At 31.8% G+C, this 16926-nt stretch overlaps 1 protein-coding gene across 2 annotated transcripts in view; it reads left to right on the forward strand.

Moving 5' to 3' along the window:
* The window catches only part of GRIK2 (glutamate receptor, ionotropic, kainate 2), a 747114-nt gene that overhangs the window by 434612 nt on the left and 295576 nt on the right, over positions 1–16926 (forward strand). For both annotated transcript variants that reach the window (XM_012002617.1, XM_012002618.1), the window contains 2 exons: positions 1860–2003; positions 4598–4705. In XM_012002617.1, the coding sequence (XP_011858007.1) occupies positions 1860–2003; positions 4598–4705 (252 nt within the window). The remainder of the gene's footprint in view (positions 1–1859; positions 2004–4597; positions 4706–16926) is intronic.

The following is a 16926-nucleotide window of genomic DNA, read 5'->3' on the forward strand; positions in this document are numbered from 1 at the left end:
TATATAAAACCATTATGTATATTATATATAAAACCATTATTTATACATTGCTATATATAATGATTTATGCTGGAAATACAGTTCTGCATAATCTAAATCTAATTTAACACAACACCATTTAAGATGTATTTAATTTCCGTCTAGTTAAGTATTTTTCAAAACTGATTTTTTAGTGTTTATATAAGAAAACATTGTGAATTTATTTAGAAATTTCCCTATTTTGGTCATTCAGTAGATTTCCACTCTTTTTTTTTTTCTAAAAAAAAACCCAATGGATACGTTGCCTTTGTTCTTATCTCTGATTTTCTTAATGTTAATTCCAGAAAGAGGAATTACTGGGTTAAAATAAACATAAATATTTTTAAGGCTCTCTTATGTTTTATGCTGCAAAATTACCCTTCCTGTTGACAGTGATATATTTTAAACACTCAAAATATATCTTCCCAATTCTGGTGATAATTTTTGTGACCACCCGTGTAATATATGTAATATGTCCTCTGAATGTTATCTCGGGTCAAAGACAAATATCAGTCAAATCTTCAGGCTCAGGATATATGCCTCTATGAACTCCACTACTAGTTTTCACTACGCATCCTTCAGGGTATGTGAAAATAGTCAGTAAAATTTATAAAATGAAGGTTAGGAATCTGAGTTATTTTCCCCAGAGATTTATGAATGATAAAATAATATTATTATGTTCTCTTATTGCATTGTGCTCTTTAGCCATCTTCCATTTTGTGTGATATAGCTCCTTAGGATCCATTTGTTTGAAAGCTACTGTGTATACTCATTTTGTATTGTGGCAAATGCTGTAATCTACAGGGTTCCTATTCATTTTGGAATTCATTTCACAGCTCACTAATTGTGTGAATGAGAAGAGAAAATATATGCTTTTATTCTAAAGCATGCCAAGCAGATGGCCAAAGTTCATTGCTAGGAGTACTGTCAGTGTGGCTGTCTTCTCTAGGTAGTAAGCCTGGCATCGATCTGTCAAACACAATGTGAGGGTCCATTTAACACAGCACTTGACAATCACTGAGCCTCTGTTTTGTTATGACTTATAAACATTTTATTTTTGTATCGTCAACCTCCAAAGTGGTTGGTCATTTGAGCAGGTGCAAACACAGTAGAATTCATATTCGCTTTACTTGAGAAGCCAAATGAACTTTTATTCATATGGAAATCTTGGGGAAAGGAAACAGTACAAGAGATTAAGTTTAGCTTCTTGAAAAGCGAGTAATACAGCTATTGAGATTCAAAACTACCATCGTTTCTGAGATTGAAACTTTTGAAAATTTGAGTTGAAGAAAAAGATCAGGGTTTATATCTTTTTAAAGCTAAAAGATTAAAACAGTGAAATAATTTAAGGTTTTAAGTAAATCTCCCTTAAAATCTTTGTTTCTTCCTATAAAAGGAAACTGTTTACTTACTTTTATATACAATATGTGATTTATATGACCATTAAAAATGTTAGCAATGTACTCATTTTGTGTGTGTGTGTGTGTGTGTGTGTGTGTGCATAGTGAGACAGAGTAAGAAGCAGAGAGAGTCACTAAAAGGAAATAAAGCCTGTCTTCATACATTTCCTACTTCAACGGCAATACTAGGACTATATGTAATTGGGTTATTTCAGGAAAAGGAGGATAGGTCAAATTTTCTTATGGAGCTGATGTAGTAATTTGATCATAATGACTTGTTTAAGAGAATGAGAGCATGTTAAAGATAATGTTTTCTTCTTTATACAAAGAAAAACGGTATATATATTTCCCTTACCTCTTCCCTCTCCCTCCTTGCAAACCATCTACCACAGGTTCTACAAGTTATATTGACTATACATTTCCCTTTCCCTTGCTTTTCAGACTGATGCTGCTCTAATGTATGATGCTGTGCATGTGGTGTCTGTGGCCGTCCAACAGTTTCCCCAGATGACAGTCAGTTCCTTGCAGTGTAATCGACATAAACCCTGGCGCTTCGGGACTCGCTTTATGAGTCTAATTAAAGAGGTATGTCAGGAGAAGAACATCTGCCTTGTCTCTTTTGTTGTCAAGCTGAATGAAGTGAGATTATTGTGGTTTTTCTAGCAAGTGACCTTTTACTTTATGTTTAATTTAAATTTTCTCTCTTACTTTAAATAAGCAAAATTAACATTTTTACTAAACAATACCAAATGAAAGGTGGGGGAAATCCCATTAGAAACAAAATATCTGTCAAAGTATCTATGAGGGTTAACCTTTACCTTTCTGAATCTTTATATTTATTACTTTTCCTTTATGTAGAGATATAGATTAATAAAAGAATACTTATATTTTAGGCAACAAAATATAAAATGCATTTTTAACATAAATGTCATTTGCACTACAGTAAAATTATACCTAATTTGTGAGGCTTCAAGTATAGTTATTTAGATTAATTGTTCCTAAATATGTCTAGTTATTTAAATTATATTAACAGTTAACAAAAATAGAATATATGAATTAATCAAAGTGCAAAATTTACTCCATATTATATAATGCAACCATTCTTATTACCACATATAATTTCTGATTATGTCTGTTACAGATCAAGCATATTCATAGTGAGAAAAAGAAACATTTTGAAGATCATATGTACCTACAAATATACGTGCATATATATACAAATACATATACATATATATTTTTCCTGTCATAAGAGAAAGTCCTTTGTTAGCTTAAAATACTTTTCATATATGAAAGTTTAACCGAGCCTTAATCTTTGCAATGAGATATCACAGGTATTATTACCATATGAGATTTTTTATTAATGGCTTAAAATAAATCATCAGTTCATCTTGTAATAAATTGTTCATCATGAAAATAAAAGTGCAAATAGGATCATAATTAAGTATCTCTGAATATCCATGAATTTTCTTTGTCTAATTCTTATCAAACTCTCAGGTAGACGAATTTATAATAGTTTCCGAAGAATATGCAGTTTATTAGTTGCCCATATTCTAACATTTACTTCTGGTTTAAAACTGAGCCTTAGTGAGCTGCAGACATAGTCCACAGGTCTGGTGAGATGAAGAATTGATTTTTCTGAACTCAGCACTAGATTATTGAAACCATGCCATGTGTCAAGCAGCCCGAAAAGAAGCAGTTGTGTGACATTCCCCATTGTATTTATTGTAGGGTGTAATTGAGAATCTTGTCCACTAAATCACACAGTGTCCCCCTTATGAGGACCAACAGGAGAAATTTCTCTCAGGTCTCAGTGCCAGGAAAAGCTTTCTCCTGAGCAGCTGGTATGTCTTAAATTATAGACCCTTATATTGTGTTTTTATCATATTTTCTTCTTTGTTTTGGTTGCTAGGCAGTTCAGAAGTGAATTTGTGATAAAATTATTTGTGCAACTTCACCTGGTATACATTTCTTTATGCTCTCTCTACCCCAGATTTGTTCTACTGTTTTATACTTCTATTCCTGTACTTCTTGATCTTTTTGTTGACATTTATACTATTATCCATTTTTGTTAGTCACTTGAAATTTTTTCTTTGGAAGACGTTAGGCTAGAAATACTTTTTTCTTCTTTATTGTAAACCAGTGAACACATGTTTAACTATAGCAAAGACATGTTGCAGTATGTTTATGAATATATATTATAATTTTTCTATTTCATTTGTAACTTGTTAGCTGAAAACTATTTGAGAATCCTGTACATAAGTATCCAAATACCATATGGAGCCTAAGACATTCAGTAATATAATTTCAAATCCTTATTGAAATATTACTCTTAATCTACTGATATTTACTTCTTTGGGGTCTTGTTTATATTATTTTAAACATTTTAGTTGTGAGTATACATTTTATAATTTAAAATTTCTGTATTTAACTAGTTTTTCCTAAGCTATTTCCAAATTACAAACAATGGAAAACATCTAATTGTAGTTCTATAACCAACAGAATGGGAAAATTTTTACATTAAAAAAGTCCAGTTATTTACTTACCTTTTAGGGTTGAACATATTATATCACTAGATTATTATATTCCCATCTCCTTCTACATGACGTATATCTTGATATGAAGTAATTATAATACATTTCCCCTGCTCTTACTTAGGGGAAAGTAAAGGAGTAAGTTAATTATTCTATGGGGAATGTATATAATTGAGTTAGTATAACATAGCTTTTCCTGGATTTGGTTTCTCTTATTGTAATAAGTTTCTTTTCATATTATTATGAATTTGGTAGTGGGATTTTATAACAGTAGTTCTATCTGTATTTGCCAGTGAGATCTTTAATGTGTCATACACCATAAAAAGTAATTAAATTCTTCTTACTTTACTAAAAGAGGTATACTACTTACAATGTAATAATAGAGTCTCTCATAGACAGAAAATTATAACTGGAAAATGCATTTTATAAAATGAAAAATTTGTAATATATTTTCTACTGAAACTAAGATAATTTATGTAGAAAAACATTTTTCAAATTTCAGAGGAAAATTAAAATATTTTAAAAATCTCTAGCAATGTCAACTATGAAAAATAATGAATATAAGGTTCCTACTTTTATGAAAAAATATTTATTCCATCTTTCTTCACTTATTTATTATCATTTTTTTTTTTTCTGTTCCCATAGGCACATTGGGAAGGCCTCACAGGCAGAATAACTTTCAACAAAACCAATGGCTTGCGAACAGATTTTGATTTGGATGTGATCAGTCTCAAGGAAGAAGGTCTAGAAAAGGTATTTCAGTCAGCTTATTTGCTGTAATTACTAAATGAAACATATCTCAAAGAAGACAGAAATATTCTCTGCTGTAGTCACATTTCATTGACATTTAACTTTAGTAACTCTAAAAATAAATATTTAATTCATTATATTGAACATAATAATTGACAATTAGGATTCAAGGATAAAGGGTATCTTAAGTCAATTTTATATTTTATTTTCTAACTAGAGGTTTTCTGATGCATATAATCTTTGAAATGCATATAATGTTAATTAGTCTTAAGGTTTAATATAGCAATTAGAGAATATGAGAATATTTGGTTTAATATGGGTCTTTATACGTGCAGCTTATAATCACTTGTGGTTACATAGACTTTCCAACTTGGAGCAGGCTATTAAAAAATTAAATATAAAAGTGTTTCCATCGTTTGAGTCATATTTAAGTGAAATATTTGAATTAATGTATGCACAGTAAATATGGCATATATATAAATGTAGCACACTACACTGGATCTATCTTACTTGATTCTATTGCTAGGGATTGTGGTAAAGCACCCAAAGAATTTGGGTATGTGCATACTTAATGAATATTTTAGTGTGAATTTTCTTAAATACATAATGTATGTATTTAGATATTTTTCTGTTAGATTCATTGATAATTGACGAGATATTAAATCTTATTAAATCTTTTTAGATATTATCTAGATATTATTAAATCTTATTAGATCTTATTAAAATAAGAACTTGAGAAAAATTATATGTGACTGAGATAATATTGCTTTGAAGATAGTAAGCTATCTTATAGTTTACCTAGCAATGAAACATGGAGCTTTAGTTCTAGATAGAAACTGAAGAGGAAAGCTGAGACCTAAGAAGGGCTTTTTTAGCCTGCAAGATAACAGCACATTTGAATGCTGATTCAAATCATCCAGGAGAGAGTAAAACTACATTTTTGATAATGTCCCCAAGACAGTTTAAGTACACTATGACCAACTACTGATTCAAATTGATGTAACTGTTACCTCCTGCCATTGAGGATTTCAAACTGTACACTTTGTCAAGACCATGAAAAGTCAGGAATATTTTATAATAAACTGGAACCCAAGTATTCATGAGACAGTCCCTTCCTAACTATCTCACTCTTAAGATGAGAAAATTAGTCTGTGTCCAAGACTGGAGTTGATAATGGTGGAGTTCAGTAAGCTCTTAAGGAGTTTATCTTATTGTTTACTGGAGATGTTATTACCTTATTTATTTATTTATTTATGAAATATCCAAATCACTAGGAGGAACTTGGACCATTGCTGACATTTCAGTACATCTGCATAAAAATGGCAATGCTCTTCATATTACCATAGATACATTCCTGTCTTGAATTCAAAATAAATAAAACATTACAAAGTTTTCACTGTGCTCCATTGTGGCTTATAGATAAGCCTGAATATAATGATTATCAAGTACATATGATGATTTATCACACTGATAAATGAGGTAAACCAGTATGAGTTTTGCAGGTTGCTCTGCAATTTCATAAACATTTTTTGTATTCTTTTCTAAAATCTGAAAATTCATTTTGCTGAATTAATTATGTGCAGTACTTATCCTCAAGGGGCTTTTCATGTACAGTGATAAGGTAATGCATATTTGTAAATGAATACAATCGAAAGCTATATGTTTCAAGCTTTCAAAAGTCCAATACAAATATATTTTCTGATAAAAAGTATAATTAATCAAGAGTCATAGTCAATTGAGTACTTAGAATTAGCTTTTAAATATGTTGAATTATTGATTGTTAGACATTCAGTCATTTTAGAAGGAAGTAACAGCATGAGGAAACACAAACATAGCGTTTGATTTTATCATTATACACATACACATACACACAGTGGAAGAGGGAGATAAAGCTAAAATGCTAGATTTTAGTCATAACATAAATACCATGTTCAGGATATTTGCAGGATATTAGAATACAGTGCGAGTTTAAAGAAAGAATAGTCCTGAAGGCTACGGGTTACTTGGGAAGATAATATAGTTTAGAATAATTTGACTATGAGGACATGGATGTAAAACCATTCTAACAGGAAGTGGAGATGAGTAAACAGTTTGTGATAGAAGGCATTAATTGAACCATCAACAATGCTGTTAGTTCAAAGACAAGCAAAGCATTTGTATGTTTTTAAGGAGAAATGGAGGACCCAGGTAGGAAAAGGGGGGATACCAGGGATAAAAGCATAACTCAAATATTGGAAAATGAATTACCAAGCAGGATAATTACTAGTAGAAAGGAATTGGCATAAACCTTCCCCTGAAAAGACAGATAAGGTACTGAGGATGGGTGGAGGTAAGTTAAAGAGAAAGGGAACAAAAAGTTCACATGAAATGTTTTCAATATCCTTGAAAATTTGTACATGAACTCATCAGCTAAAGGACAGAGGCAAAGTTTAGTCAGTTCTTAAGAAAAATTGAAAATTCCATTTTGACAGACTTGATTTTGACTTAGAAGGAACAAAGTGCTGCTAAGTAGCAAAAGGTCCTAATTTTAAATTTAATAGAATGGTTAAGAGCTCAAGGTCTAGATTCAGAGAGATTTGGGCTCAAATTCTCACTCTGCACTTTACTTTTTATGGACAAATTTATTAATCTCTCTAAAACATGGGGTCTTATAAATCATGAGACAATAGCAGTTATCTGCCTCATGAAGACTGAGCGTTATTGACTTGATTTTTTTCCCCCTGGAAAGTGCAGTTACCAGCTCATTGATGGAAAAGGCAGCATCCCTACCTTGATAGAATTCACAGTTTAGAAGGGTCAATAGATGGTTATCCAAGAGGCTTGATTTTCAGTTCCAATTCCATCAAAACTAAGTGTGTGAACTTCATCCTGCCACCTAACTTGTCTGTGTCAAATTTCTCATCTTAAAAAAAAAAGTAGAGTGCAAAGGGCTGCCCTCTTGGACAGTCTGAAGTAAGAATACTATGGCCTCTAAAAGAACCCGGAAGTAACATCTTGAAATATATTGAGGCTAGAAATTTTAATCGTTAAAGTTAACAATTATATTCTATCATGACTGAGAGACAAAAATGAAGAAGGAAAACATGTAATGTGCTAGCTTTATCCCTCTTCTCATGCCCATTGCCTTTTTTTCATTCTCCTTCTGTCTTGGTCATCTTAGACCACTTCATTTAGTAGATTAATCCTCTAACAAATATGGAAGAATGTCTGTCTTATGCCCTCAAGAAGATTATAATCTAGTAGAGGAAACCTGCCAATGATAAATAGACTCATTAGATTTATAAAATTATAAGACTTGGAAGTAATAAGTGCTGAAAAGTAGGTTATTTTGTTTTTATGTCACTGACATGATAGATTTTACATAATGTTCAGAAACGTGAACTTTAGGATTAAAACAGTTAACAGGAAGGAAGCCCATATTTCTGTTTTTTACAACTGTGGAACAGATAAACCAGGAAGAAATGAGTATACTTCTAATGAATGGGAAAAGGTGGGCCATGCTCAAGTGTCTGAGCCTGGAGTGGAGATGGACATCCTTTCTACTTAGATGGTGTCCATAGATCAAATGAATCCTTTCTACTCTATTGTAGCAGAAGCCTTAATTGGAACCCAGCCCAATTCACTGTGGTCCCAAAAAGATCACCGTTACTATATATACAGCCAGTCGCTTCTGTCCAAACAAGCTCTCTGAGACCATGGCAGTGCCTTCAATGGAGGAGGGGAGGGCAAGAAGGGGAAAAAACAGTAGGTGCTACTACAGACTTTGTCTAGTTCAGGCAATACTTTTGCTTATGAGAGGCTGATATTGAGCACTCAAGAACAGGAACAGGAAAACAGAATAAATGATTTTCCAAGCTTGAATTCTTCTGGCCAGTCCAAAGATCGTATAGTGTATTCTACTTTCAAAATATGTTTAGAATCCATTCATCTCTCACCACATCCATTGCTGAATCATAAGGGTGGTACCTTTCAACTGTACAGCTACACTGGAATTCCCACAAGTCTCTCTGTTCAACTCTCTTATAATCCATTCCCTAAACCACAGCAGCCAGACAGATATTTTTAAAAGAAAATTGACCCATGTCATCCCTCTGTTTAAATACCTTCATAGGTTCCGATTGTATTTTGAATAAAGTCCAAAGCACCAGCGACTTCTCATCATGTTCTCAGATATTTTCTTATGCCCTACCTACAGAGGGTTTTTTTTTTTCTTCCATTTCCTCAAGAAAACAAAGTTTTCTTATCACTTTGGCATAGAGTAGTAGAAACAGTTTTCCCAGCCAGGAATATCCATTCCCAGTGCCTTTGGCTGGAGAACTTTTATTCATCCTGGTGGTATCATCTTGAGTATTACTTCCTTGGATAGGCCTCCTCTAAGTCTCTAATCAAGTTTAAATTTTTCCTAAGCTCTGCCCTTTTTCATTTCTGACTCTATCAAAGTCCGCAATTATTTATTCATGTAAACTTTATAAAAGGGCTATCTCCCTAGCCAGAGTGCAAGACCTACTAGATGGAAAATATATGCTCCCTTTTCCACTATTATATATTAAGGCTTTGCAAAGTATCCCTTGTCTTGAGGACAAAGTATGTACTTAAGAAATATTTGTTGACTGTTGAATGAATAAAGGATCTTTATGGAAATTATGAGATACTTCACATAGAATGCTTACTCAAGTGTGTGATGCAGAGTTATTTTCCTATAGCACAGTTTGTTGCTTTTCCTAGCTTTGCTCTGTACCTCCAACATGAGAACAAGGAAAGACAATAGTCAAGGGGTCAGTGGGTTGGGGTCATGGGTCAATGTTTCAAGTGGGTAAAGGATTTTAGATTGCAGAAGGTCACCCTGAAGTCTGAAATTGTAAGGATCCACATTGCTTCAGTGTCAAACCTGGCCCCATTCATAGTGCAATTAAAAACTCCAGTTTTTCTTATGCCCTACCTACAGAGGGTTTTTGTTTGTTTGTTTGTTTCCTCAAGAAAACAAAGTTTTCTTATCACATTGGCATAGAGTAATATAGTTTTCCCAGCCAGGAATATCCATTCCCAGTGCCTTTGCCTGTAGAACTCTTACTCATCCTGGTGATATCATCTTGAATATTACTTCCTTAGATAGGCCTTCCAGTATTACATTAAACAGTAATAATAAATATTCTATTTATAAATATTCCTTTTTTGTCCTTATGAGTTAATAGTATGGAAATAAAAAAAAGCCCACCCAAATGAGAACAAGCAGAAGTTACTATTCAGAACTTACTACGGGAAGGGAGGCAGCCGTCATCACTTGCATTAAACTGGGGTTCAAAGGCAAGCAGGGGAGTGGAAAAGTTTTATAGTGGAAAGAAATGAAGACCTCAGCTGTGCTGTGATTGGAGATTGCTGGCATGAGGAAACTGGATTTGGTTTAACTAAGCAAGGCACCTGGATAATGGGTTTGGGGGGCATATTTGACTTTCTCTGGCTGATCCTGATTTGGAGGGTGGCAAAAAATTGGAAAACTGGAAGTAATAGGATGAATCCTGATTGTTTTGGGTAGATTGTTGGCTGAGATTGTGTTTGGCTTCCTGAGATGCTCACTCCAGAGCTTCTGGATCAAACTTTGTCATCACACATGGTTTGGTCATTGTCTATTTGTGTATTCAGTCTGTGAGTGGAATTACTGAAGTAATTTGGAGGGAGAAGAATAGCAAACATAAAAAGAATCAGGAAAAATTTACTTGTGAGGAAACACAAAAACATCATCACCAACAATAAATTTTTGTTTTGTTTTGTTTTTGTTGTTTAGAGTATGTAACTAGGATGTAACTTATTGTTGGAAATGGTTTATCGTTGTTTTTCAGTCACCTGAAGCTTAGCTATGTGCTTGGGAAAGACCAGCTTCAGAGGGAAGAAAAAACAAAACTGATGGCATAAGATGTTACAGAAATACTCTTAGACTATAACTTCAAAAGGATGCCATTTACAGCAAACAGAGTTGGAAGGGTTCCACACAAAATGCGTTTAGACTGAATTGATGACATTATATAAAATAGTGGAATTTCATTGCAAGATGAGCTACCTAGAAGCCATTTTTGGGAAAACAACCACTTAAATTTAGAAAAGAATTTCCAATAGGAAACTGTAATGCAATAATAAAATCCCTGAATCTTAACTCATGATTGAATTTTCTTATAAACTCTCCTATGTAACCACAGAGTACTTCATGTGTTTTACAAGAGAAAAAATCAATCTTTTACTGTTATACTTTCTTGGTTATTCAAAATAATTTTTATTTTACTACAGAATATTTGTTTCTGAGTACAGATATAAATTAATATTATTCTTGTGTACTTCTCTTACCCTTTTTCTAGCATCAAAGTTTGCCATTCTGATTATTTTGTTGATACTCTCCTGTGTGATATTTAAATGAAAATAGACATTGGAGAATAGAATTTGTTATCTCCTCAGCAGATAGGCTCTAATAAGCCATTATTAAAATTGACTTTATGTATTAATATTATATTAACTTTGAAAAATAGAAAAGATAAAACTGATACATTTCTTTGGACAGAAATAGTGCTGAGGGACCTTGAAGCATTTGGGACTATAAAAAATAATCACAGTGTGTTTGCCTCAGCATAGGTTTGTAATAAATCAGCTTCTAATTTTGTATCCTTTGGGAAAATCTTTAAAAAATACAAAAAGACATTTTATGAAATATATGTCAATTTCTATAGTTAATAGTATAAATATAAAAATAATATGTACATGTCTAAATAGTATTTATAAATAATATAAAGCAATATATTTCACATTTACACATCTCTAAAAGGTATACATTTGTCATATTTCACTTTCATGTGAAGCTTCATTTTAACTTTTAACACTTACACTTCTTAAATATTTACTGCTTGCACCTAGCAGTCTAGAGACTAGTATCAGTAAACCATAGGCTTTTTGCTAAAACTCAACTATCTTGATAATATATGAGGAGGATAAGAATTAGTAGTGAAACTCTGCCTGCCTGAGTTTATAGGCATATGTGTTCTAGAATTAGAATATGTTTCAAAGTGCTTTTTGAATATTTTTTGTAAAATATGTATTTTGAAGAAAAAGTGGTTATTTCTACAGAAATCTTTACTATTGACCTTTCTTTTACTTGTTGAATCCTGCCCTTATTAAACTTCCTATGAAAAAGGTGTCTGAATGGAATTTACAATCTTCAAAACTTATCTAAATCTGAAAATCTACCTTAGATAGGTGAAAGCTATATTGATTATAGATTTCTAGATACCGGATGCATGGCAGTTTTTATCTTCCTCTCTTTGGTGGCATTTGGTACATATACTCAGTCCCCATGGCAACAATGACCCCCAACTTGTCCAGGAACTGAGATTTATCTTGCCTTCCTGTAAGCAATGCTAATGGTGGTGTTAACTAGTAATCTTTAAATAAGTCAAAAAGTGATGTTTGCTTCTCAAAAACAAAAATACTTCCTGGTCAGGATCCAAGCCTATTGCCTTTCTTTGGAGATGTTAGCCATTTAATTTGTCTGACTCTTATATTGAATTCATTATAAGCCCTGTCTCAGAACTGTGCCAACATTTTTGTGCGTCAGTGTGTATAGTTATCATTTTGCTTGGTAACTTTACACTTCCAGGACGGTAACATATTTCAGAAAACTATTTATGGATGATGTTTATGTTTAGAAATCAATTAGATTGCCTTATTTGAAGTCACAGAATTTATTGTTTTGGTTACCAAAATGTCTCATTTTGGCCCACCAATGAATAGTAAATATTGACTTTTTTTCTTTTAACCACTAAATTCGTATTAACATATATATAAATAAATTACAATTATGATATATATATAATGTTGTAATTGATTGATTTGATTTCAAATCAAATCAAATCTGAACTACATTTTTATCTGTGGAAAAAATGGCTTTTAACTGAATGTTATTGTATTTTCATATTTGGGAACATTTAATTCATTGATTCAAACATTATTTAAAAAATCAAAATCACCACCTATCTGTTAACTCTTTAATTGTGCTTAGCGTTAAATTGCCCTAAACCAAAATAAAAATCCTAAATGAGAAAAATCAGTGTTTAGATTATTAATTCTTTTCCATGAGATGATTATATACTTATTAATTTATTATACTCATATTAGCACTGTAGTTCTCAAATGGTAAAATCTCAGATCCTATGCACACTAGTTGAGAGTTTCAGGATACTGATTACTAAAGTGTTCTTTGTCCTATCCTTATAGGCCAATTAACTTATATCTGAAGGTCAGCCAATTCTCAGACAATTGCTCTGGACTCTAAATTCTAGCTGGCAGGAAGCACATAGGCTTTGCTGTAAAATATTTCTTTTTGTTTTTCCAGAGCTCAGGTGCCAAAGTTTAAGTTCTCTCTTTTCAACATGTAGTTCAATGGAAGTAAACCGTTATTAAACTTTGATGTCAAGGGTTATTAAACAGTAATGCAACTAACTATCTCTACTTTTTATTTAACTATTTAGCATTTGAAGGGGTGAAGTAAGCAAAACAAAAGTCTCTAATTTCCCACTAATAGTGATAAAACTACTCTGTTGAAAAAAATCTCTGTACCCAAAATTCATGCATTGTATTGGATTGAGCAACCTGGGTTTTCAGAAATAATAGGTATATAAATTAATAGAGAAATAAACAATCCACTAATTCAGTCAATTGCAGGACATATTCATCTTTCATATGTAAATCAGCATTTAAGTTAAATCTCTTCCTTATGCTTTCTATTTCTCAATTCTCTCAAACAGTACTATTGGGGTGCCATTTTTTTTCTAAGAGAAATAGTCAATATACTTCAAGGAAAACTATACTTTGTGGGTCACATGGTTGGCGGCAACTCATTACTGGAAAGAAATTTCTTTAAGCAAACGTATTCTGAGATGGAGAGTCCGCATTGTGCTAAGACTGTTAGAAACACATGTACAGTGTAGTTTCTCATTATCATCACACAGGCTCTCTTTGGAGAATTATGGCTTATATTCTTTATTCAAGGCTAACACATTCTCCTGACATTAAGTCAAAACAATGTGCAAGCAAATAACTCTTTTTCTTTTTTACATTGTTGTCTAATGGAAAACTATATTGATTCTTTTTCCATCTACCAACATCCAGTGAATATTTTGTTAGTCAATGCCAGGAAGATAGTATAAAGAGAATTTTGATAGATTTGTATCAGGTATTTTTTAGTGGAGAATTTAAATTGTTTCTTACTTTAAAATAAGTTTAACTTTATTTGGAACTAGTATTTTAAAAACTAACTGGGAATGTTTATTTTATTCCTACTTAAAAAACTTTCTTGTATACATATCAAACAGATTATTACCGTAAATTTCATAGAAAATAAGAAACATGTCACATTGATTCAGCATACATAAAACAGAGCTAACATGCATCTTTAGAAGAAATGATAAGATGCTAATTTCATAGGTTAGCTATTATATAGCCCAATAGAGGAAATAGGAACATTTTTTGCATTTAAAGTAGTAATATGAGTTACAAAACAAAATTTGTACTGAGAAAACTGTCAACAAAATAAATAAACAATAAAGGATCAACTAATTAATTAGATAAATAATTTAAAAATTATTGTGAAAACTATTCTTTTTCTACCTAGAAAAAAAATACACAGAAACCAAAGAAAAAATATACTTATAAAACAAAATTACATGAAGAATTTATACATTCCTGAAAAACATTCCTGAAAAACAAAACCTATAGTGTGCAATATTTATTTAAAATACTTATAAAATATAATTTGGAAAAAATTGAAATACATAGTAAAGGTATGTGGCACAATATTTCAAACACTAAATATGATATTGAGATAGATCTTAAACAAAACATTAAGAATAACTCAAAAAGAGAATAATAAAATATGGAAAACAAAATATGTAATTATAAAAGAATAGACACATAATGTATGTTAAACATTTGCCAAATGAATGAATGATATTGGAATGTCAACGAAAAAAGTCTGAAAGTTTTTATCATGGAGTAATTCACTCACTCACTCTATTTATTTATTCAATAAATATTCATTGGATATTTATTATATAATTTAAAGACTGATGAAATGTTTCGTTTTGTCAAGGCACTTAGAGTCTAACACAGCAGAATGAATAAAAACGAAATATAACTTGGATTCAAAGCAATACATAAGTGGCATTTCTGAGATGACAAAAATAAAACATTTATTTCTGTTCAATAAATATGATTATTTATGTTCAATAAATAAAACATTTACTGGTTATATTTATGTAACCAATACATTCAGAGATCTCACATATAAAGCCCATAGGATGTCCTTGGGGTAAAAAGATGAGTATGCCAGTCTCCATCCATAGGGAATTTACTTTTTACTAGACAGAGGTAAGTAAACAATTAAAATATAATGTGATACTTATTGTAGTAAGTAAAAGCAATCCTAAGTTGCCTGTGTGGAAGCGTAATGAAAGATCATCCACTGCTGCACAGAGGAGGAACTGTTTTATCTAGATTTTGAAACAGTGATTAAGGTATACGCATAAGGTAGTGAAAGGGAAAGAGTAGTTCTATAGAAGACATGAGGATGCAAATAATTGAGAACTACAAGATGCAACAAAGTCTATGTTCAGAAAATGGAGAAATGCATTATATTTCTGACAATTTAAGAAAAGAACTATTATTTCTCTACTCAGTCTTTAGGTAACATATTTTGCAAAAAAATCATATATACATGGTATACACATCCATATATAACATATACATAAATGCTACGTATGCATATACATAAATGTACTGTATATATAGATACATGCATACATCTACATATACATATGTAAACATCTACACACACACACACACACACACACACACACACACATAGGTACTGGTTGAGATTTAATATTTCCAAATGATAATAATGAAGAGTTTCAAGAAAAAATATTCACCAACAACGAAATACATATGAGGTAGCTGTCAGCCTTTTTAAGCAACATTAATACTAGAGAAAAATAAATAAATAAAACTTAGCTCTGAAGGAAGACAGCTCTGATACAATAGGTCTTCATTTAGCTAAGTTTTCATTATTTAAGAAGGTAGCAAAAATATCTTTAAATCTCCAACCTATCATTTAAGTATGTCACATAGTTATCTTTTATAAATACATATAAATAAATATTAGTAGACTTAAGTGTATTTTATCTCCCAATTACCACAGGAAAATTTCCAGGAGTAGAAAATAATAGTCTTTTATAAGAACAATGATAAGTGAAAAGCAAATACTCAACAAAGAAGGAACTGTGGCTAGATATCCTAGTAAACATCAAATTCAGTTAAGCCCAAAAAAGGATAGTTTCGAATAATGGGTTTACAAATTATACCAAAATTATAGCTTTTTCCTTGTAGCAAAATAATTCATAATGCACAAAGCAAAATAAAGAGAGGCAGTGTTTACAACCCCAAATTAAATTAACTAAAACCAGCCGGGTACGGTGGCTCATGCCTGTAATCTCACCACTTTGGGAGACCGAGGCAGGCAGATCACCTGAGGTCAGTAGTTCAAGTCTGGACAATCTGGTGAAACCCCGTCTCTTCTAAAAATACAAAAATTAGCCGGGCATGGTAGTGGATGCATGTGATCCCAGCTACTTGGGAGGCTGAGGCAGGGAGAATTGCTTGAACCTAGGAAGTGGAGTTTGCAGTGAGCCAACATCGTGCCACTGCACTCTTGCTTAAAGGACAAAGCAAGACTCCATCTCAAAAAAAAAAAAAAAAAAAAAAAGTTACCTAAAACTGAATCAGTATGTGTGGTAGCAGAATGGGGCAAAGCATAGATAATTTTCGTAGAGTAGATATTTCAATTTTTATGGCTGAATATTCATTTTTCAACATGATAGTAATATTTCAAACAGAAGTTGATAATACGTATTAGTAGACTTAAATGTATTTTATCTCCCAATTACCACAGGAAAATTTCCAGGAGTAGAAAATAAGTAGTAAACACCAAACCAATGTGAAGAGAGCAAGGCTAAATAAAGATAAGATTCAGGAAGAGAAAAAGTTAGGACATTGAAAAATCCACCAAGGCACTGCTTATAAAAAAATCCAACAAAATAAGAAATATGTTGAAAGTGAAAATATATATAATGATTTATCAGCAAATGCAAAGACACAAATAATGGAGGTAAAGTAAGTGTGATTAATATATA

This window comes from Mandrillus leucophaeus, unplaced genomic scaffold (genome assembly GCF_000951045.1).
Source record: "Mandrillus leucophaeus isolate KB7577 unplaced genomic scaffold, Mleu.le_1.0 Scaffold690, whole genome shotgun sequence".
In the NCBI taxonomy this organism is placed as follows: Eukaryota; Metazoa; Chordata; class Mammalia; order Primates; family Cercopithecidae; genus Mandrillus; species Mandrillus leucophaeus.